Genomic DNA, 24078 nt, shown 5'->3' with positions numbered 1-24078 from the left:
ATCCCTTTAAAAAGCCACTGTACACATCTTATACTTGATGAATTACAGATGTCTTCTTAAAAGGTTAGGTTTCTTTTCAGATCTTTGCTCAGGTGTCAGTGTCCCACTGTTAATTGGAGGATGGGATCCTACATTCAAAGTGGTCACATATGAAGCGTGAATGGCTGACACTTGTGATTAATTCTAGCCACTCTTTCTCAAACAAGATAGAGCAGTAATAGAAGGTACCCAAAGGTGGGGACCATTATTAGTAGAGACATGAAAAGATTTCCAAATGAGAGGACATTGAAAAGATTAAGTCTCTTTAATTAAAACATGAGATGAAGAGGGGACGTGATAGAGATATATATAAAACAATGCAAGTAAGGAGAAGATGCATTAGGCCTACCTATTAATTGTCTAATAAAACAGCAAGAAAATATCAGCGTTTGAAAGGCAACATAGAATACCTTATGTCAGGATTACAATGTCTAAGAACTAAGTAGGTTTAAAAAAGGATTAGATAGTTGTATGAATAATTAGCAGGAATATAATCACTCTTCAAAACATAAACCAACCACTAGTGCTTAGGATTAGAAAGAAACTTCCTCAATAGGCAGGTTACTCCCTATTTTCTCCATTATGATGTTCTGAAACCTCTGATAATAGCCTGCACCAGATACAGAACACAAGCCTAGCTAGTGAATTTTCCTGTGAAATTGGCAGGTGAATCTGTAGTCTGTACTCAGTCTATTTGTTTTAATTAATATAGTGCATATTGAAGCTCTCACAGAGGAGTATCAGAATAATAGTTACAGTGCACACAGCACCAATGCTATATTCCAGTGGTCCCCAACGTTTTGGGGTTGCCAGGCGCCTGGGGGCGGGGCCGCTCACACTCCGCGCGTACGGGGGCGGGGCCGCTCACGGGCCATGTGCCTGGGGGCGGGGCCAAGCATGCACCACATACCTGGGGCCGGCACTGGCATGTGTCGCGACCCTGGGGTAGGGGCTGCCCTGGCGCCGCATGCACGGGGCCGGCACCGGCATGTGCCATGACCCCGGGGCTGGGGACACCCACGCGCCCGGGGCTGGCACCTGCCGCATGCCCGGGGGCGGGGCCAGCCCAGATTGCTCCACAGGCACCGTGTTGGGAACCACTACTATATTCCCTAATTGCTAAAGGAGGAAGCAGAGTGGGACTAGGGCTCTTGATAGCAGGAAGCCTTGGTTCAGTTAAAATAAGTTCTTGTTCAGACTCCAGCCTTTGTCTGTCCTCTTGTGGGACAGCTGTTTGTGCTGCAACTGGCAACTACTGAGAGGGAGAAAAGATCAGTACTCAATCAGAACCATGGTATAGTACTCTGCCCTGTGGCACATGTCTCTTAAATGAGGTAAAAAGGAACTCACCCTCTCTGAAAAGGTGGTTTGGCACTAGTTTGGGTTTTGCAGCATTGGGAATATCTGTTGTCCACTCCCCAATAAAAGCATAGAATACTAAAACTGGAAAGGACCTCAAGAGATCCCTCCCTATGCAATTTATTCCAGTGCTTAACTACCATGACAGTTAGGAAGTTTTTCCTAATGTCCAACCAAAACGCCCATGTGTCCTCTTCCAGCAAGCCCTAAGCAAATAGCCGAGCCTCAAGTGGGTGCTCAAAGCATTGTTAAAAATGCAAAGGCCTATTTTATGCCCAAATACATCTAAATAAAAATAAGTTTACTTAAATATCTAGTGGTAATTCCCACTATATAGAGAGGGGAAGTTTGTATTGTTTTCTGTTTTAAATTATTAACCATGGAAGTTCTAAAAAATTTAGAAATAATAGTTTCCTGTATTCGACTTTTGTCTGTTTAGTTTGTAGATCTGTTCCTTTGGTAGTGTCAGTTTGAAACCTATTGGGTTCAAGGTGAGGGAGAGCATCCAACAAATAACAATAACCCAACACTGCAGAAAAATAAATATAACCCCACTTCAGTAAAATTAAAAGGTCTGAATTTAAAATAAATCTTAGCATGGAATGAATGAGAACTGGCAATGTTGTATTGCAAATGTTATATGCTGATGACTACAGAATCTCTACCAGTTCAGTGGCAATAGCATCATCCTCTGTATATGGAAAGGCCTTTTTCTTTATTTTTTTGCCTTAAAATGATTAATATGCAGTTCAATATAGCATTTTCAAAACCCCTGTAATATAAAAGGCATAAAAGTATGGATTTTAAAGCCCGTTGTAATCAATTTAGTCAGGACATATATAATTCACATCAATATAAAAATTGGTAATTAATCTAACCCAAACCCTAAAAAATTATAAATACTGCTTCAGCAAACATTTTGGTCCTAAAACCCTTCTGCAAAATAGTTTGTCAAACCATTGTATAAGGGGATTATTCCTCTTGTAAATTATAGGAAGGATAGAAGTCTCCACCCAAGCTACAATTTCCTCGAATCAACGCCAGTATTCCCTTCTATTCTCCCAACATGGCTCTAAGACTACAACTTTGTCTTTTACACCTAGGTCTTATCCTAGGATTCCTTCATTAAGGTTCTGCTTTTGCAAATCAGATACAGGCAGTCCCCGGGTTACGTACAAGAAAGGGACTATAGGTTTGTTCTTAAGTTGAATTTGTACGTAACTCGGAACTGGCTCCAGATTCAGCCGCTGCTGCTGAAACTGACCAGGGGCTGACTACAGGAAGCCCGAGGCAGAGTTGCTCTGCCCCCAGCTTCCTGGAATCAGCCACTGATCAGTTTCAACAGCGGCTGAATCTGGAGCCTGGGACAGAACAGCTGGGGCGCTGCCGGGTAGGTCCCCCCAGGACCAACCCGACAGCACCCCAGCTGCTCTACCCCAGGCGTCCACAACAAAAGCCTGGTCTGCTGGGGGGGGGCGCACTAGCTGCGTATGCAGACCAGGGAGACCCAGAGCAAAGCCGTGGAGGCGGGGGGGTTCCGCGCCTCTGCGGCTTTGCTCCGGGTCCCCCTGGTCCGCTGGGGGGGGGTCCCCAGCAGACCAGGGAGACCCGGAGCAAAGCCGCAGAGGTGGCAGGGTTCCGCGCCTCCAAGGCTTTGCTCCGGGTGTCCCTGGTCTGCTGGGAGGGGTCCCCAGCAGACCAGGGACACCCGGAGCAAAGCCGCAGAGGCAGCGGGGTCCTGCGCCTCCAAGGCTTTCCTCCAGAGCAAAGCCTTGGAGGCGGGAACCCCGCCGCATCCGCGGCTTTGCTCCGGGTGTCCCTGGTCTGCTCGGGGTGTCTCTGGTCTGCTGGGAGGGGTCCCCAGCAGACCAGGGACACCCGGAGCAAAGCCGCAAAGGCGGCGGGGTCCTGCGCCTCCAAGGCTTTCTTCCAGAGCAAAGCCTTGGAGGCGGGAACCCCGCCGCATCCGCGGCTTTGCTCCGGGTGTCCCTGGTCTGCTCGGGGTGTCTCTGGTCTGCTGGGAGGGGTCCCCAGCAGACCAAGGACACCCCGAGCAAAACCGCAGAGGCGCGGGACCCCACGGCCTCTGCGGCTTTGCTCGGGGTGTCCCTGGTTTGCTGGGGACCCCCCCAGCAGACCAGGGACACCCTGAGTAGACCAGGGACTCCTGGAGCAAAGCCTTGGAGGCACGGGACCCCGCCGCCTCTGCGGCTTTGCTCGGGGTGTCCCTGGTTTGCTGGGGACCCCCCCAGCAGACCAGGGACACCCGGAGCAGCTTTTCTCACCCTGGAGGACGCGGTGGCGGGACCACTGCGCGTCTGGGTGGTCCCGCCGCCTGCGAGTTCCGGGGCGAGAAAAGCCCCGTTCGTAAGTGTGGATCCGACGTAACTCGGGGACTGCCTGTACTTCCTGTTCCAGCTTTTTATTCTCTGTCACACATTTGTTTCTCACCTTGATCAAGGTGACTATTATTGATACCATTTGCTTACAGAACTGCAGGAATTCCCAAGAGCCAGTGAAAGCTAAAGTCTTCTAGAGTCCATTATTGTGTATTTTTTTTACAAAATCTGTCAAGCTGTTACCCAAAATCATTTTCATTTTTTAGATATTCCTTTTTTGTTTGTTTACATACTTTCTTTCTTGATCAGAGTACCAGCCTGAATCCCAGAAACAGAATGTATCTTTATATCAACTTGTAGACAACAACATGGAAATTTACTGGTTGCCACCCTGCTCTGCCAACTCCTCCATATCGCATATCAAATTGTACCCATCGTCACTCCTCTTCATCACTTCAGGCTGGCTCTCCAAATCAGTTACCCTGGGTTTTTTTTAACCAAAAGCATTAACTTTTTTTTTTAATTTATTTTTTTTAAGGCAGTGTCAGGAGTAACTCAATGGGGACACAGCTCTTCTTTTAAATAAATGATTGATACAAACCAGAACACTTACCTAAAATTACTTTATTAAGCTTTAAGGGCACATGCATATATGCAATATGTTCAGAACACCCCAAATGTAGTTAAACATCTCTGATTTTGGGTTCAAGTGATCATGAGCTGGGCTTTTGGAGGACCTTCTTCCATAGTTTAGGGGTTAGTTCTTGCCTAAAGAAAATCTCCCTCAGACTGCTCCATGATGTTTATTTTATTTAATTTTTGTATAGCTAACTTTTATAAAAACACATTATTTATAGTAACTATTACCGGGTTACCAATTTTTTAAGCTTTATCAAATAGCTTTATTAGCAAAGTAATTTTGATATTTTTAATAATAACAATAAGACGTATGTTAGTATTTTTAATTGATTGCTTTCTTTTTTAACGGTTTGTTAATCTTTTTATTTTGGTTAGCAAAGCTGCAGTGTCACAATTTGGCTTTGCCTATGAAAGTCCTGACAATTATTTCTAGCTATGAAATATTCTGCTTTTAATTAATGGTAGCTAAAATAGCTGTGGTTTAGTTTACTCAAGGTCTGGGTTATAATTGCATTCTTTCCCTTTATCTCTCATCACTATCACCTTTAGAGTTTTTTTTAAACTCTTGACAGGACATCTACTGCCATCTTTAGAGCACTATGTAGATAGAAAATTTTGTATCTGCATCCATATCTGTATCCGCAAAAATGAGCTGCAGACATCCCTATTTACATCTGTAGATATAAAGTAGATATCTGCAGACTTACAAAGCTCTTGACCTCTCTTCTCTCTCCCTCTTCCCCCATAGCCTCCACTTCCAACCATCACCTTCAGAGATTTTGCATCTTCTCTGATTAGGTGTAGGTTTTAATTTTCCATCGTGTTAGTTAACATGACTAAAAGTTTAAGTGTAAACACTACACACACACACACACACACACACACACACACACTTGTTCAAGCACACGTTGCTTAGTTGTGTTTAATCCTGTGCCGCAGCCTCGAACAACTAAAAATTCAAGTGTAGCTGTATCCCCAGTCAAGAGATATCTTCCCATCATATCTTTTGCTGATTGAAAGAACAGAAAAAGGGGTCACTTTCCTTAAACAGCAGGTACAGCTATTACTAGGAAAACTCATACTCAGCAATAGTGCAGCTGCACTGACAGTAAACTGCTAGTATATACAGGGCTCACTGAGACACTATGAAATTAAGGGAAAAGGCCAAATTTAGTTGTGTTTAGGTAACTTGAGCTAGCTAAAACAGTCAAAACTCAACTGTTTTTCCTCGTGTAGATGCAGGGTAAGACCTTTAGATGGATTTCAGCAGGTGTTATGCACAGCTGCAGACATACAGTCCTCTCGCGAGTTCTTTTGCAAAGTCGGTTTAAAGAAAAGTGATTGTATAAGATTCATACACTCCTGGCCTGACTATATATACTGCTCTCTAAATTACTTGGCTAGATGAGAAAGCTAATAAATCATGATTTGGCTTTATTCAATATAAGACTTCTATCTCCCCGCTCCTGATATTGAATCTAATCAGTAATAAGACTTGATTCTGTAGTATAGGCTACTATTTGGAATAGTGACAAAATGCTTAGAACAATATTAAAGAATAGTCTCAGGAAGAAGACTATTAAAGTGTGTAATGTGACAAAGTTCACTTTTTCTTAATGAAATCAATAATTTTGGTGTCCATGCAGTTTTGGGGCTTAGAGGTACTTTTTATGCTTCTGATTACTAGTAAAATCAAAGTGATTGCTCTCCTTATAAGGGAAATTATTTGCTCTGTTTAAATAGTGATTATTTGTGCAGGGCATCATACTATTTATCACTGTCTTAATAGGTTTTGTTTTCTTTGTTCTTTACCAGATTTGCATCTGCAGGAGATGATGGAATTGTATTTCTGTGGAATGCTCAGGTTAGTTTTTAACAGGGTTACATACTGTAATAAGGCTGTGGATAGGAGTGGGAATATGGGGCTGGAGGCTGATTTTGCTCTTGAACTCATGTAATTAATCAGTCCATTGAAGTTTAGTAGAGTTTGTATAACAATGTACAGTTTAGTGCAAGTTCAGAATCAGTCCAAGAGAGCATTAGCACAGAACAAATAAAAGTTGAGTTTTATAGACGCATCTAATCCAAGAAAAATAAACAATTCTGGGATGTTTTAGCTTCAGAAAAGTAGTATGTGAAACTGTCTTTAAAGAGAAGTGAAAATGTGTATGAAAATATTCAATGCAAGGTAAAGTATTGAAAGCACAAGTTAAAATGTTTTCAATAGCTGACAGCATGGCGCGGCCCCAGTCCTGCAAAGACTTATGCACAAAGCTTGATTTGTAACTAAGAAGGGGAGGGACGGGGCTCAAGCAGGTTTTTAAAATATACTTTCATAACTTACGCTACCAACCAGAGGTGCTGGGGCTCAGGCCTGGAAGCCGTACCCATATATTAAGAACTGCTTGCGCATGAGTTTAACTTTTTGCTCCTGTTGGCTGCGGTTTGTCATTCCTGGCCACTGGGAGCTGCAGGAAGTGGCACAGGCTAGACCACCGCTTTCCGTAGTTACCATAACTGGGAATGGCAAACTATGGCCAACACAAGCTGTGAGAGGCCATACCTGTAAATACAGAGGTAAATAAAGTGTCTGGCACCCCACCAGAAGCTAACCCTGGTGTGCCACTTATTGCTCATCCCCTGTGTTAGGAAAAGCACATATGTAAATCTTTGCCCAAATGGGGACTAACAAAGAAGATGATCTCAGTGTCACCACCATAGAGTTACTAAGATGGAATGAGCTCTTACTTGCTTGCATGGTACAGGTTTTATTCCAGCTTTTAGAACTGCTTTGTTGAATAGTAACGCTTATTATAGCAATACTGCATTTTTGAGGTAATATTTCCAATTTATATGAGGTTTTCTCCCTAAACCTTCCAATTTTTTGATGAGATTGTGAGTAAGTTGGAGGTTACCCTGTAAGTAGCTCAGCTATTAAATAGACAGAAAGGCAGATAGTTCACCAGTCTAAAAGTTTAACATTCAGATTTTAGTGAGGCAGAGAAATCTAAGACTAAACTTTTTATAAATCTATCTTGAAAAAATAACATTTACAACAATGTAACAAAATAGGGACAGATGAACTTACAGCTTTCCTTCCTTCTCTTCTGTACAGTTTGGCTATGTCTAGACTGGCAAGTTTTTCCGCAAAAGCAGCTGCTTTTGTGGAAAAACTTGCCAGCTGTCAATCCTGGCTGCTTGAATTTCCGCAAGAACGCTGACGATCTCATGTAAGAAATCAGTGCTTCTTGCGGAAATACTATGCTGCTCCCGTTCGGGCAAAAACCCTTTTGCGCAAAAGCTTTTGTGCAAAAGGGCCAGTGTAGACAGCTCAGATTTATTTTGCTCAAAAAAGCCCCGATCGCGAAAATGGCGATCAGGGCTTTTGCGGAAAAGCGCGTCTAGATTGGCACGGACGCTTTTCCGCAAAAAGTGCTTTTGCAGAAAAGCGTCCATGCCAATCTAGACGCTCTTTTCTGCAAATGCTTTTAACGGAAGACTTTTCTGTTAAAAGCATTTGCGGAAAATCATGCCAGTCTAGACGTAGCCTTTCAGTTAAGCACTTCATTTATTATGGAAGACATTTCATAGCCATGTAATATGTAACAGAAAATTGTGTGTGAGCGAGAGAATCAATATTCAAGTTGGGAAAATGCACATTACATTAGCTATGTAAAACTTATGGATGTCCAACTTTTAAGATCTCTTTTTCTATTTCTGTACACTTGTATGCTTATAGCAAAATATGACAAACCATGGTGTGCCCACATCTTGAATACTGCGTACAGATGCGGTTGCCTCATCTCAAAAAAGATATATTGGCATTGAAAAGGTTCAGAAAAGGGCAACAAAAATTATTAGGAGTTTAGAATGAGTCCCATATGAAGAGAGATTAAAAAGAGTGGTACTTTTCAGCTTAGAAAAGAGGAGACTAAGGGGGGATATGATCAAGGTCTATAAAATTATGACTGGTATGGAAAAAGTGAATAAGGAGAATTTATTTACTTATTCCCACAATATAAGAACTGGGGGGGGGGGGCACCAAATAAAATTAATAGGCAGCAGGTTTAAAAACAAACAAAAGGAAGTTTTTCTTCACTGAGCACATAGTCAACCTGTGGAACTCCTTGCCAGAGGATGTGGTGAAGACTAGGACTTTAACAGGGTACAAAAAAGAGCTAGACAGAATCATGGAGGTTAGGTCCATCAATTGCTATTAGCCAGGATGGGTAGGAATGGTGTCCCTAGCTTCTGATTGTCTGGAAATGAGTGACAGGGGAGGGATCACGTGAGGATTACCTGTTGTGCTCCCTCCCTCTGGGGCATCTGGTTTTGACCACTGTCAGCAGATAGGATACTGGGCTAGATGGACCATTGGTCTGACCCAGTATGACCATTCTTATTTCACGTTAATTCATCAGGGTACAGTTTCAGCTGTCTCTGCATCCCTAATTAACAGTTAGGTAGGTTAGCTATAATAATCTCATATTATAATAGATGACATTTATTATATGAAACTCACTATTGTAACAAACTCTTAATAAAGAATGTCAAATGGTTTTAAAATAAAACCTTCAGATTTTCTCACTTGCTAGCAAAACACACACAGTAATGTCAATAGAATATAATGAAGTAAATTGGTTAATGTGTAAGCTAAAACTGAAACCATTTAAAGTAGGAATGTACAATTCTGTTTAATTGGTTATCCATTTAAATAGCCTGAGCAGCCTCTGTCCACGGTGCCTCCCCCCGTCCCCTTCCTCCTGGTCTGGGGCAGCCCTTTGTCCTTAGTTGGCAGGGATCTGCTCCAGCCCCCATCAGTTAACCAGAACTGGTAAGCATCACCCAGTTAGGGTAATGCTTACCAGTTAACCTTTCATGTCCCAATTTTAAATACAGAAGTTAAATTCTGAAATATTTACCTTAAACAAATATTGAAGTGTTTCCAGTTATGAAATGTATAGACCTTTAGAATTCCCCTACATTCATAGTAATATTCATTTAGGCATAATCAGTCTTGGATTAATATTTGCAGTAGTACCAAAATGATTTAGGAGTTCCCACTTTCAAAAATTCCACATGGATTTAGATGATTTTGGAAAATGTTACCCATCACGTGCTGCATTTTGTTTTTCAGACTGGAGAAAAACTATTTGAGCTTCATGGACACACACACAAAATTACGGCTATCACTGCATTTCCGTCATCTGGTGCTTGTAAAGAAAAAAATTATTTGATTTTAACTGCATCTGCTGATAGGACAGTTATTGTATCCTTAAATCTTAAGAAGTTTCAACTGATTTTAAAGGGAACAATGAGCCAGGCAGCAGAGTGGGTGGCAGTTGGTTTATATTATACAGCCGGTCCCCGAGTTACGAACGCGTTACGCACCAAACGCTTGGCCGTAACTTAGAATGGTTGTAACTCGGAACCCATTCAGTTACGAACAGCGCGGTCGCAATGTAAGTGCGGATCGCGTTCGTAACTTGGAGCCTGCATTTACGACCGCTTTGTAAAGTGCAGATGGTTGTAAGTTGAGGTGGCTGTAAATTGGGGACCGGCTATAGTAGGATTCAAAGACTTAATCAGGATTGGGGCTCTGTTGTGTTCGCCTCTGTTCGCAAGCAGACATGGTCCCTACCACAAAAATAATGACTAGGTAATGAACAACTCTTAGTGTCATTTCAGAGTGTCTAAATTTTGAAAAGTATGTTAGTATTTGGAAAACCCATGTGTGTCTACATTTATTTCTTAAATGCTGCCAATTAATTTTAAACTGAGCAAAGAAACATGTTATGACCCTTTTTATTTCCTTAATAAATGAATTCAGGTTTGGGAATGCAATAGTGGCAAGCAAGTTCAGAAAGTGTCATGCTTTCATTCCACTGTAAAGGTAAAGAAAAACTGCAAGTGTGTTTTATGCTTGTGTGTGTGTGTGTGTGTGTGTGTGTGTGTGTGTGTGTGTGTGTGTGTGTGTGTGTGTATAATATACCTATAGTGAAAGTTAGTGAGATATATGTCAAGACAGAATATTTTAGATTATTATTCATTTTACGTTTTAGTTAGCTTAATTCAAAGGCAGCAGAGTAATTCAAATGTAGGCACTGACAAAGGCTTTGATAATAGAAAGGAGATGGAAGCAACCATTTTATTTATTCCTTTATAAAAGATTGTCTCTTGTTTGAGCCTCTCTAACCCCACCATTGTTTGCACCAGATCCTTCATATTGGACAGGGATAAAGATTTGAGGCTAGAATAATGTCTTTTACTTGTCCTTTGAAATTCTCTTCAAATTTGGTTTGGTTATAAATTGTTAAATTGCCGTTTTCCTTCTCCCACTTGTGTTCCTCAGGAAAACACAGACAGCATGCCAAACAACTGACTTCCAACATGCTAAAGAGATCTGAGGGCAGAGTGTAAATGTTCCTTTGCCCCAGTAGATCATGTTGCTCTACAGACACCAGGGCTGTGTCTAGACTGGCAACTTTTTCCGCAAAAACAGGCGCTTTTGCGGAAAAACTTGCCGGCTGTCTACCCTGGCCGCTTGAATTTCTGCAAGAACACTGACGATCTCATGTAAGAAATCAGTGCTTCTTGCGGAAATACTATGCTGCTCCTGTTCGGACAAAAGTCCTTTTGTGCAAAGCTTTTGCACAAAAGGGCCAGTGTAGACAGCTCAGATTTGTTTTGCGCAAAAAAGCCCCGATTGCGAAAAATGGCGATCGGGGCTTTTTTGCGGAAAAGCGTCTGTGCCAATCTAGACGCTCTTTTCCGTTAAAAGCATTTGCGGAAAATCATGCCAGTCTAGACATAGCCCAGGAGTGAATGCTTCCACTGTTCCATGATTGATTTGAGATCCCAAATAAATCTGGTGCTTCAGCCAGCCAAGTGATTATAGATGTATTGCAATTGGGAAGCTGAGGAAGGTTAGGAACAAAAATTACATCCCTAGCAAATCTTCCTAGGAATGTGGAGTAGTAAGCTGCATTATTAGTTATATTTAGGGCCCTACCAAATTCATGGCTGGGAAACGTGTGCCATGGACTTCAAAAATCTGATCTCTTTAGTGAAATCTGGCTATTCTAGGAGAGGGGCAGAGGGCTCATACTGTGGCCTAGCTCCAGCTGCTAGTTCTGGCTCAGTTCTGGCTCATTACATCCTTTTCCCCAGAGCTGGGATAGATCCACCTCCAGGAACTCTACCCAGCTTCAGGAAGCTTAGACTGCTGGCTGGGAGCCCAGCTCTGGAGGCAGCGCAGATGTGATGGTGACTGTTAGCCCAGGCAGAGGCCGCCAGGAAAGCCCAGATGTATGGCAATCCCTCCTCCACCTTAGTGCTGGCGATTGCACTAGCTTTAGCGTATGATGCCTGGCCAGCCCTTACTGCTCTCTGGCTGCCTAGCTTTAAAGGCAGCACCCCTGCCAGCAGCAGCATAGAAGTAAGGGTGGTAATGCCATGACCCCCTAGAATTGCTTAGTAACCCTCTATCTTAATTACCTTCCTTTGGGTCAGGACGCCTCAGGATTGCAGCCCTGTGAAATCTCAGAAGTTTACATCTGAAACAGTGAAATTGACCATCTTAAAAATCCCATGACTGTGAAATGGATCAAATGAACTGAATTTGATAGGGCCCCAGTTAGAGTATTATTTAAGTTCAGTAAATAACAATGTTGTCTATTCCTTTAAAAAGAAATATACACCTCAGTTATGGTTAAGGGGGGAGGAGGTATCTGTGGTAACCTTCAGTAAAAGTGAGGAAGGAGCTGAAAGACCCAAAGGTATAAAATACTGTCTTCAGTCAAGAGTATTTTTAGCAAGAGTCATGGACAGGTTACAGGCAGTAAACAAAAATTCACAGCCTGTGACCTGTCTATACCTTGTACTATAGTCCCCTGACTAAACCTTGGGTGGGGAGGATACAAAGGCCCATGAGACATGAAGCACCTGGTGGCTTGGGACCCTCACTGCTGCTGGGATCAGCCATAGCAAGGGGGGCTGTGTGCATTGCCCCCACCTGTCTTCCGTTAGAACCAGGGCTAATGGGAGCCGTGAAGACAATGCCTGTGGGTAGAGGCAGTGCGTAGAATTGCCTGACCATGCCTCCTCCTAGAAGGTAGCCATGTTAGTCTGATCTTGCAAAAACAAAAGGAAAAACTATGTAGCACTTTAGTCTTTAAAGTGCTACTAGTTTTTCCTCCTAGAAGCTGAGGGACATGTCACCACCTCAGGGGGAGTCCCTCTCCCTGAGGTAAGTGTAATGCAGATAGGCTCCTGCTTGTTTGTGGATGGAAAAGAAACTGAGACCTTCTTCTTCGAGTGGTCCCCGTGGGTGCTCCACTCAAGGTGTCGGGTCCCGTCCCGGCGCCGCTGGTCGGAAATTTCCATAGCCGTAGCCGGGCCGGACCGCGCATGCGTGAGCGCAGCGCGCGGCATTCGCGCCATTGCAACGGTCCGGCCCCCCCCCATCAGTTCCTCTCAACCGCCCGTGGTTGCTGGCGGAACGCCGTTTGTCTCCTCAGACAGAAGCCTTTTTTTTTTTTTTTTTTTTTAAAGAACAAGAAAAAGAGAAGAGAAGAGAAGAAGAAAGATTATAGATAGTCAACTTTGGTTAATATAGTTAGGTGCTACTTTAAAAAAAAAAAAAAAAACCCACATTATGCCTGGGTCACCGGGGTTTAAACGGTGTGCTCACTGTAAAGAAGCCATGCCGGCATCTGACAGGCACGAAGCCTGTGTGAGGTGCTTAGGGGAATCGCATGTGCCACAAAAATGCGCCCATTGCGCGAAATTGACACCAAGGGCACGCAGAGAAAGAGATATGCGCTTAAAACTGCTATTGTGTGATAAGGCTTTACAGCCTTCTGAGGATCAGGTCTCAGAGCCTCCCGCAGGGCAGAGAAAGAGATCAAAATCGCCAGCAGTAATGGTGTCAAAGTAGAAGAGAGCCTCTCCTACGCACTCTCTTCCGCCTCCTTCACTCTCCCGAGTTGGTCAGGGACATAAGCCTGGTACGTCCGGGCTGGCGAGACAACCAGGAAAGTCACACCAGGCGCAATCGGTAATGCCGCCAAGCCGTTCGTTATCGGCACCGGCTTTGCGCCCCGCTGAGAGCCCGACTCACGAAGAGCGATCAGCACCGCCACAGGTGCTGGAGTCGCTACCGTCTGCCCAGCCGCAAACTCTAGCGGCACCGCAAGCGGCTCCCATAAGCCAGGACAAGCCGGCGCCGCAGTCGGCACCGGATTCGGCATTGGCAGACGGCACCGGGGAGCAACATGAACGGGCCCGACAGAGCGCCCCCCACCGTGCCGAGTCGGCACCGGCGGATCACGCTACTCTCGCAGCTGCAGCGGGCAAGGCGCTGGCTGCGGTGCCGTGCAGGATTGCAGTACAGCAGCCTGATAACGCTGTGAATATGACGGAAGCTCATTTTCCTCCCCCCGCCATTTGTTCCTTATCGTAGAAGGGAGGGAGGCTCCTCCTGCCTCTACAGTCCCGACAAAGGCTGCTAGGAAGTCAATACCGAGACATTCAATTTCACCATCACCTGAACCTTCAATTTCTCCCTCTCATTCAGCGAGGGTCAGACATTTCTCGGCGTCTCATAGCCAAACAATGCCTTCCCCGCGATGGAGATCAAGGTCTCGTCATTCTGCTCATCGCGAACGGTATCACTGTTACCGTCGGGGATCATCATACAGATCTCGCTCACCAAGCTACTCCTCGCCTAGATCTTATCATAGGGGGTATGTTAGCAGATATTCCTCGCGGCGATCGTCCCCTGAGCACTTTGATTATAGGAGCCACCGATCATCCTCTGAATACGGAAGACCTTCAGATGCCGCGGTAGCCTCTGCGGTTCTATCCACGGTAGAAGATAACTGACCCGGAGCGCATTCTGGGTTACTGCTTTGTACTCACCTTGAGTGGAGCACCCACGGGGACCACTCGAAAAAGAAGAAGAAGAAGTTACTCACCCTGTGTAATAACGATGGTTCTTCGAGATGTGTCCCCGTGGGTGCTCCACGCCCCACCCTCCTCCCCGCTCCGGGTCTCTCTGCTTTGTCTTCCAGGGACTGAGCGGTGAGAGGAACTGACGAGGGGGGGGCCGGACTGTTGCAAAGGCGCGAACGCCGCGTGCTGCGCTCGCGCATGCGCGGTCCGGCCCGGCTACGGCTATGGAAATTTCCGACCAGCGGCGCCGGGACGGGACCCGACACCTTGAGTGGAGCACCCACGGGGACACATCTCGAAGAACCATCGTTACTACACAGGGTGAGTAACTTCTTCTTTGCAGCTTAGTGCATGAGCTTCTGCTGTAGGGGTGGGGAACCTTTTGTGGGTCTGTGGCTACTGACCCACAGAAAAGTTGGTTGGGGGTTGCATATAAGTGACAAGCGGGGGGACTGGAGCACCAATGCAGGCTCCCCAATGATGAGGGGAACCCTGAGCCTCGGGGGCTGGAATCTGGCAAGCCAGGGCCTGTATCTGGTCCCTGGGCCTTAGGTTCCCCACCCCTGCTCTGCTGCATGAACTAAAAAGCCAGCTGGCTTCACCTCAGGCTGTAGAGTAGACTCATTATTCTCTCTGTAAGTGGTCTTAGTGCCATTAGATGGGATGGGACAGTACACTACACTCATCAGGTGTGTGGGTTACATAAGCACTGCTTGGCCAGAGCCTGCCCAACTCACTCCTTCCCATGCTCCAACCCAGCATACTATGGGTCCTGGTAGCTGGCCCTACTCCCAGGCTGCCTCCACTGTGGCTCTGCATTGAAATTTGGAGCTGGCAGGCTCAGTCTTGGCATGTACTAAGGGTTGTGCATGAGTGTCCAGAACTACCCTGCAGCATCCCTATGATTGTGGCCCCCCCATCTGGTTTTCAGCACTATCAGTAGGACCTTTGGATGATGAACATCTCTGAAAATCAGGCCCTATAGCAGGGATGGGGAACCTAAGGCCCGGAGGCCAGATCCAGCCCCCACAAGGCTTAGGGCTCCCCACCCCAGGATTGGGAGTCCATGCTGGTTCTCCAGCCCCTCCCGCCATCTCCCCGCAGGACTGGAACACAATATACTAGCCTGAGCACCCCCCAACTCTGGTGCATGAGGGAAATGTGAGGAGTGCCTTTCTGCTTCTCAGTTGGGGGCCTCGTCAGTGGGAGGGAGCCTTGGTTTGCTTCTCACTTGTGTGCAGCCCCCAACTGATTTTTCTGTGGGACAGCGTTCCCCAACCCAAAAAAGGTTCCTCACCTCTGCCCTACAGTTCTGTTAGTGAAAATGGTGTTTCATGAGTGACTTCTGTATTCTGGAGGAAAATTTAATGTATTTGATAGTTCCTGCAGTTTTACCTAGCTAAAGCTGATAATCATTTCACTGAAAAATTCCCTAAAGAACTTTTGTAAAGGCCATATGTCTGATTTTGTTCTGCAGTGTTTGACAGTTCTTCAAAGACTGGATGTATGGTTATCTGGAGGGAGTGATCTGTGTGTTTGGAACAGAAAATTAGATCTCTTGTGTAAGACCAGTCATCTTACTGATGCAGGTAAAAATGGAAATGGCTCATTATAGCAGATAAAGTATAAGTAAAATGGATTTGTATAATGATGCAAAATGAAACCTGGCAAATTTTCGTTAATTCTAAAGATAACATTGTATATTAAAGCTGCCCTCTGTCTAGTTTTAAAAATGTCAACTTAATCATTTCAGAATTAAGGATACTTAAGCTCATGTGCTGTATGAATTTTAGAATGTCAGCTATCTATAATTGTACAGTCACTTGCTGGACTAGATCCTTAGCTAGTGATTTATATATTTCCCTTCCAGAGGACCAGATCCACAGACTAGCTTTTATTCCTCTGTGAAGGAATAGACTTTTTGTAAGTGCATAGGTTTTTATATAAAGGAATGAATCTTGTAATTAAACAAAGGGAACTTTTAGAATAGGAATAGTAAATACAATCAGATAAGAACTTAAACTCATACTGCTTTGATCCATTAGTAAATCAGTATATTGTTAAAATGGGCCCACTGTGGGCAGAGGCTTCTTCATGGCAGCAACCTCTGTCCATGGTGGAGTTTGAGCTCCCTTCGGACCGGGACTGCTGCTGCAACAGCCTCTGTCCACAGCCAGCTGGGGCCAACGTGGACAGAGGCTGCTTTGCAGCAGCCTCACCTGCCACCTCAGTAGTCTCTCTCCATGGGGAGCTCGGACCCCCTGTAGACAGGGGCTGCTGCCTCTGAATCCGAAACCGCAGGGCAGCAGGCAGCCGGTCTGTGAGGGGAGCTGGCTTTTAAACTGGCTCCCCTTGCAGACCAGCTCCTGCCTGCACCCCACGCTGCTGCCTCTGATACAGGGACAGCAGCGTGAGGTGGTAGGGGGCTCCCTGAGAATGGGGCCAGAGCACACTGGCTGCCAGCCCTGCCTGCAGGGACTATAGAATAGTTGACTAACTGCTAAGATTTCATGCAGTTAGTTGACTATTCTATTACCCACTAACATTCCTAGCGTCGAAGATGAGGAGAAGCAGTGGAAGATAAGTGGTCATAGCTGGCATCTGTGGCAGAGAATCTTGAAAGTGCGCACAATGATTTTGAACTTGTGGTGGTGGGACGGAGGATGCTAGTGAACGGGGCCGCTGACAGCCTCTGCTGGCCCCTGGGCAAAGTGGGAGAGGCTGGCTCTGTTCCTGGAAGGGGTGGGACCAGAGGCAGCCAGCCCCCCCATGCCACCCAGAGTACATCATGCTTCTTTTCCCGTCCCTCAGAGCTGCCTGGAATGCAGCACTCTAGGCGGTGATTTAAAGGGCCTGAGCTCCGGCCACCACTTCTACTGTAGTAGCAACGACAATGGCTGGCAGCCCTGGGGTCCTTTAAATCACCAGGCTTCTAGGCACCAGCCTTCTTTACACCCACTGTCGGCAGGCCTGCCAATGAAGGGATTCAGAGCAGGAGAGGTATGGCCAGGAAGATGATCATAGCAGGTGTGGGGGAAGCCAGATAGGAGGAGGTGGTACTAATTGACAGGAGAGGAGGAGTTGCATGTGGGTTTAGAAATGGAATATCTGATTTTAGAAATATGGTAGAGGAAGAAATGGCAATATTAGGACACGGCTTTGGATAAGCGAGTCAAGGGAAAGCAAGGCTAAGACTGACTCCCAGGTTATGGGCCTGAGTTGGAGGATGAGGATATTGATGACAAAAAAGTGCAGGGAGTGGGGAAGGTTTGGGAGGAAGGATTAAATGTAATTTTAGCCATGTTAAATTTAAATTGAGACATCCAGGAGCCCATGTCTGAGAGACAGGCCAAAATATGATGGAGGGAGAAAGAAAATTTATGAATCCTCATTATAAATGGTAGGTGAAACCATAGGTGTGAGAACACCCAAAGAAATGGTATAGAGGAAGAGAAGGGTCACAACCTGGTACTTTGAAAGTATGGTCTGTTCCAGCAATATCTATAAATACAGTATAGAACTCATTTTTTTCAATGTACTACTCCTGGGGGAATTCTGCACCAAAAAAATTATGCACACATTTTAAAATTCTGCAAATTGTATGTCAGAACACTATATAATCACACCAGTTTGTTATTTGTGGTAATTTAGTATGCCTATAACAATAGACACACAAATATTTCCCCCTGGAACAGAGAGTTAGAGAACTCCCTATGACAACCCAGTTACTATTTCTCTGCCTCTCCCCACCCCACACTCAGAACCCAGCAGGAGGGGAGGGGCTATACACCCACAATCACTCCTCCCACAACCCGCTTGCAGGTGCCTCCCAGCCAATACATTCAAGCCTGCTATCCTCCCAGAACAGATATGGCCCTCCCCCCTGCTCAGATACCCTTACACTCTTTCCTCTTCCCCACACACACAGAGCCCAGCCATGCCCTGACCCAGCCCAGACATCTGCTTCCCACCCCAACCCAGGGATCCAGAAGAAGAAACAGCAAGATGCTCAGTTCTTGGCTTGTCTGGAGTTTCATGCTTGCCACTGTCTACTTCCCTCAGGCTGTGCTGGGAACTGAGTTGCCAGGTGGGAACCCTTTAGCTCAGTGGTCCACAACCTTTTTAATCACAAGATCTCTTTTTCAATTTAAGTGCAATGTAAGATCTACTTTAAACCCAAATACCCTTGCCCCACTTCCTTCCTTCTTGCCCCCTCCACCTCTTCTCTGAGGCCTCATCCTGCTCACTCCATCCCCCTTCCTCCACAATCCTCACTTACTTTTACCAGGTTGGGGTAGGGGTTTTGGGGTGCAGGGTCTGGTCTTGAGCCAAAGGGTCTGGAATGTGGAAGGGGTTCCAGGCTTAGCCCAGGGCAGGAGATTGGGGTTCAAGAGGGGTTTCAGGGTGCAAGCTCTGGGAAGGAGTTTGGGTGCTGGGGGCAGGACATTGGGTGAAGGACAAGGTTCAGGAAGTAGGCTCTGGCTGGGCACTGTTTAACTGAGATGGCTTCCGAGTGGTGGAGCAGTGGGGTTAAGGCAGGCGGTTTACTCCTGCCCTGCCCCTGTACCACTCCTGAAAGCAGCTGGCATTTACAGCAATGGCCCCATGTGCTGCCCCTCATCTACAGGGACTGAGCCCACAGCTTCTGCTGGCCATGATTCCCTGTTACTGATCAATGGGAGCTGCAGGAGTGATGTCTGCAGGCAAGGACAGCATGTGGAGACCCCTTGCTCTGTCTTTCTCAGGGGCTGCAGGGACATTGCAGCCACTTCTAGAAGCAGCAATTGCCACAAGGATAATTACTCCGACCTTGACAGGTTAGATATTTTAGAATTCACTACTCAAAGAATTAAATTTAAGCGTAAGAGAGAAATGAAAATTATGAACTGCACAGATCAGTCAAAAACCAAAACTAACACACTTTGCAAGCAGTAAAATTAGTAACAGCCACCTACCATGTACGTGTTGGGTCCGGAGATGAGAGTGAAGGACACTGCGTGTTTGTGAGCATGACAGAGAAACAGTGTGTGAGTGACAGAAATTTGCATTACTAAGCTCCCTCCATCCCCTTCTCTCTGTGTGGAGATAGGCTTCAGAAGAGGGAAGGAGGGACACCCTAACATTAGTGCCCCCCTCTTTTTTCTCCCACACCCTGCTTACCAAGCAGGAGGCTCACGGGGGGCAGCTCCAAGACAGAGGGTAGGAGCAGCATGACAGTGGGTGCAAGCGCTTGATAGCGTCCTGGCCAAGCCAGTCAGGATCACCAGTCGGAGGCTCCAAGATCTACCAGTAGATCCCGATCTACTGGTTGGTGACCACTGCTCTAGCTCTTTCTCCCTTCCTCTGGTAGTGTCTTCTATTTGCTACCTGGGCTATGCAGAGTCCAGTAATCCCTAGCAGGGGCCAGCAGCATTGCATCCCACTTCTTTGAAGAAAATGAAATTCTGTGCTAAAATATTAGCCAACATTAATACAAAAGTCTGCTTTGTGCAGTGGTGCTATTTAGTGGATACCACTCAAACCACTGGGTTTGCTATTGTGAGGTGACGAATGCCCTGAACTCCCATGTTCTAGATTTGTACAACACTTTGCACAAGACTACAAGCACTAAGTCATTTTACAGTTGTAATGGTGACAAAGTCCCCCTTGTAACAAGAGATTTGTCATACTATCTGATTTTTTCCCCCCAAAGGGTACTGCTTTTTCCTTTAATTTCAGTGGATGTAGCATCTCTGAAAATCAAACCAACAATGTTTTAAATAATTTGGCGTAGCATGGCAGAAAAGACATATTTTAAAAATTAGACAAACAGGAAGTACAACATTAGATTAGACAGTTAGCAGGTGAAAATTAGTATAGCTCCATCAAAGCCAATGGGGCCTTGCTAATTTATATCAGGTGAGGGTTTAGTTCCTTGTTTACTAAACATGAACATTTGTAAGAAGCCACTATTAAAATGTTTTGAAATGTATGAATTGATAAGTCATCGACAAATATATTTAAGTGTATTTATGTTGCCAGTACATGTGGTATCAACTTGCCTTTCATTTGCGTGTTGAAAATGTGCAACTGTCTTTTCTTGAATTATAAAAATTATGAATTTTAATGTAAGTGCTTGCTCATGTCTATTCCACATTGTGTGTGTGTGTGCTTGCCACTACACTACGTTTTCCCTTAACAGTATCAGTGGGGAATCTGGCTATGGCACCATCTGGAGTGGTGCCTGCATGGCTTGGTATAAGGGCCACCGCCAGCTTCCCCCGCCTTCAGTTCCTTTTTGCTGCCAGTGATGGTGGAAGGCACTGCTGCATGGGTCAGTTTTGTTACCTACTTGTTTTTTACAAACTTATTCCTTTGTTAGTTTACATAATTTCTTAGCAGAGTAGTTTAGCATTAGTTGTAGTGTGTGAGTTGTCCTGGATGGGACTCAGCTTGGACATGGGGCAAGTGCAGTTCCCAGGCATCAAATCTTGTGAGTTGTGCAAAGATCCTTAGCCCATTGGTCATCAGCAAAAGAGTTGCCTCAGGTGTTGCGGTGACATTAGCAACAAGTGCAGCATTTGCAAGTCTTAAGCCTCAGACCAAGAAAGAGATATTTACCTCAGGACTCTTCTATTGGAGTCGGTGATAACCCCGGCACCAGAGCAGAGTGCCCCAGTGGTGCCATCTTCAAGCCGATACAATTCTCCTTGCTGTTTCTTAACTGTATTATATTTGTATGGAGAATAACCTTTTTTCCTTTATTGTTGTTTTGTAGATATCAGTGCTTTGGTTGAATTGCCAAAAAACTGTGTTGCAGCAGCTGTTGGCAAAGAGTTGAGTGAGTATTACATTTCAATATCTTCATCTCTGAATGCTTTATTACTTTACTTGCAAGGTGACTGGATGCTTCATTACTTTCTAAAGTTGAATCAAACATTTTTAAAAACACAAGATTCATCATTTTAAATATAAATTAACAACAACAGTCAAAGTGGCTGATCAGACTGAGGGAACATGCAGGTAAATATATATTTGAAAAAAAAAAAAAAACCCAAGGAAGAAGGTAGCTGATAGAATGTCATTTGGGTCCAATTTTCATACCTGGTTTTGATAAAATGCTTCGGTCAATGTGTCATTGAAGATCAGAAAAAAACCCACCTAAATCTTTTGAATATATAGAGAGGTGGGAGTACTAGCTGGTCACACTGCTTTACAAAAATTAACCCTCCCCCCTCAAAAAATACCCCAAACACACTTGTTTTCTGAAAAGTTCTCGGCAACTCTGAACAGCGCACTTGCCGTGGGGTGAGAGTCTTTGGCTTGCTATTTGTTTCAAAATTAATCAGGAGCCATTTTACCATTTCTAATAAAGGTATTATTTGGAATGAATGCTAAAATATCCTGTCAACAGTAAGTGATCAGATGGGGATAGAGGAGGAAGTTGATTTGAATAAACCCGAGAATACTGCTATATTCACAAAGCAAGCTGGAAACGTTATTAAAGTGGAAGAGAGTTATTAAACCAAAAAATAATTTTACTTTCATCTTAGTTATTTTCCTTTAGACATTTTAAAATTTCATCATGAAACTATCTTATCTAACTGGTGCTCCATCCATTGTTGTGCCAATCCATTTTGGTTCCTATATGGGTTAGTAAATGGCATGCTTTTCCCCAGTTAATGAAAGTTTATGATCATGAATCATGGTCTTTTGATTTTGATTATTTATAATCAAGTTTCCAGATGTTCTTAGGGGGAAACATGATGTATGCTCACTGTCTGCAGTAGTTCTATACATTCCAGTACCATAGCACCTCCAGTGCAGAATTCTAATACAGGAGATACATTTATTCTCAAACTTGGATCTGATCATTTGATCCTCCGTGTTGTTTTTATAAATAATGATAATTTGACCTCCCCCCCCATCCAGATGATTTACCTTTGTTAAGCATCTCTAGAGTCTGCTAATCTTAAAGCTACGCATTCAAGGTGTCAACCAGGGAATATTATCCAGAGGACATAATTGGACAGTCTCAGAGCTCACAGGTATTCACTCTTATGGGATTTCTCAAAGTAGAGACACACATAATCCTGTTAGTTATCCATGAGTCTTTTTTTTTTTTTTTTTTTTTTTAAGTCAAGACACCTAGTATCTTCGAAACGTGTTCAGAGGCGAGACTCTAAAGAACTACTCCAATTATCAGGAGACCAGGCACATTATTAAAATCAAAACCATCGTATCATGACTCTTGTAAAAATATATGTAGTTGGAGAATAGCCACTTCTAGCATTTTTTGGGAAAAAAATAAAGTGAGAATTTAAAAATAATCTCACTTTTATAAATGGGGCATAGTATAAAATTTGCATCTGAACTACTCAAAGGTCACTGAGGCTGGACTATTAAATTGGAAAAATCGCAAATTGCGTCTCTTCTCAATTTACTTTCGAAAGAGGCTCTTTCGAAATTTGGCATGTATACACGGTGCCAAATTGCAAAAGAAAGTGCTCTTTCAAGCCATCCCTTATTCCTCGTAGAGAAAGGTTTACAGGGATGGCGAAAGAGTGTGTCCATTCTTTCGAAAAAATTTTCAAAAAAGCGGATGCATTCCTTGCATGCGACATTGCTATTTCGGGATACCTCTGGTATCCCGGAAAAACAATGCAGTCTCGATGTAGCCTGTGTGTCCTCTTGGTAAGGGATAAAAGGAATTAGGAGGCTAATTAAAACGTCTTCATTCCTTTCATATGTCATAATACTTCCAGTTATATTCAGTCCCATTTCTTGTATTTGTAAGTTAGTTGGTGTCCCCTTTGCATTTTCTATCAATTCCAAAATTGCGTGTTTCCATAATTCCATGCCATTATTGGACCTCTGACTACATTGTCTGTGGCCAGCCAGGGAATTGTGCCCTCATCCCACAGCTGCAGTTGGAGCTAGGGCCAGAAGTGTCATTCCTCCTCTGTGTCTGGAGCCATCATTTCCCTCCCCTGATATTTTTGAGAAAAAAAGTCAGACAAGTCAAGGGCTCCCATGAATGTTTGTTATGACTAGTGACCTGTATAACTTTTACTAAAAATAATTTACAAAAATCTTAACCTTAGTCAAATAAAAGATTGGAAACTAAGTAGTGATCTGGGTTTTCAGTAGTTTAAATTGCAATTTGGTAGTTCGCTTTTAAGCATCTGCACTCTTGTTATAGACATTTGTAGAAGACAAGCTATTTAAGATTTTGTAATAAAGCTGCTTTTGAGTTAGAAAACACTCAAAGAGATTATTCTATACTCTAAAGTACATATTGCATTGGATCATCTCTAAAACAAACTTTAGGCATACTTAATTCACAGTTGAATTCTTCATTTAAACAGAAAGCTGCATTTTACTCTATCCAAATGATAATGTTTATTTAGAACATTTGTCCATTTATCTTTTAAAGTAATTTTTAGGTTGGTGGTTTCCACAGAGGGATCTGAAGGTTGGGATGTCCTTGAATTAAAACGTCTGGTTGACCATCAAGATAATATCCTCTCATTGGTCAGTGTCAATGGTAAGATGATGCATTATTGGTTAGTATTGCTAATTAGTGGAATATTTTCAGCTGTGAAGTTTAGTTTGTTTGTGGCCACACACACAACTGGAACAAAACATTCTAACTGCTGGAGGAACTAAAATAGAGTTGCAAAGATAGTCAAAGGATTTCACAAATGCTGACACTTCACAGGGATGTTGTGAGGATAAGTGCTATTATCCCTATTATATGAATGGGGAA

The 24078-nt window shown here is 44.2% G+C and overlaps 1 protein-coding gene across 1 annotated transcript in view; it reads left to right on the top strand.

Moving 5' to 3' along the window:
• The window catches only part of WDR41 (WD repeat domain 41), a 50529-nt gene that overhangs the window by 10169 nt on the left and 16282 nt on the right, over positions 1-24078 (top strand). The window contains exons 3-8 of the mRNA XM_075932317.2: positions 6192-6240; positions 9514-9645; positions 10207-10269; positions 15808-15919; positions 21088-21150; positions 23746-23856. Coding sequence (XP_075788432.2) covers positions 6192-6240; positions 9514-9645; positions 10207-10269; positions 15808-15919; positions 21088-21150; positions 23746-23856 — 530 coding nt within the window. The remainder of the gene's footprint in view (positions 1-6191; positions 6241-9513; positions 9646-10206; positions 10270-15807; positions 15920-21087; positions 21151-23745; positions 23857-24078) is intronic.

This window comes from Pelodiscus sinensis, chromosome 6 (genome assembly GCF_052426305.1).
Source record: "Pelodiscus sinensis isolate ZL-2025 chromosome 6, ASM5242630v1, whole genome shotgun sequence".
Lineage (NCBI taxonomy): Eukaryota > Metazoa > Chordata > Testudines > Trionychidae > Pelodiscus > Pelodiscus sinensis.
Note: the sequence above shows the minus strand (reverse complement) of the source record. Positions and strands in the feature narration are given on the sequence as shown.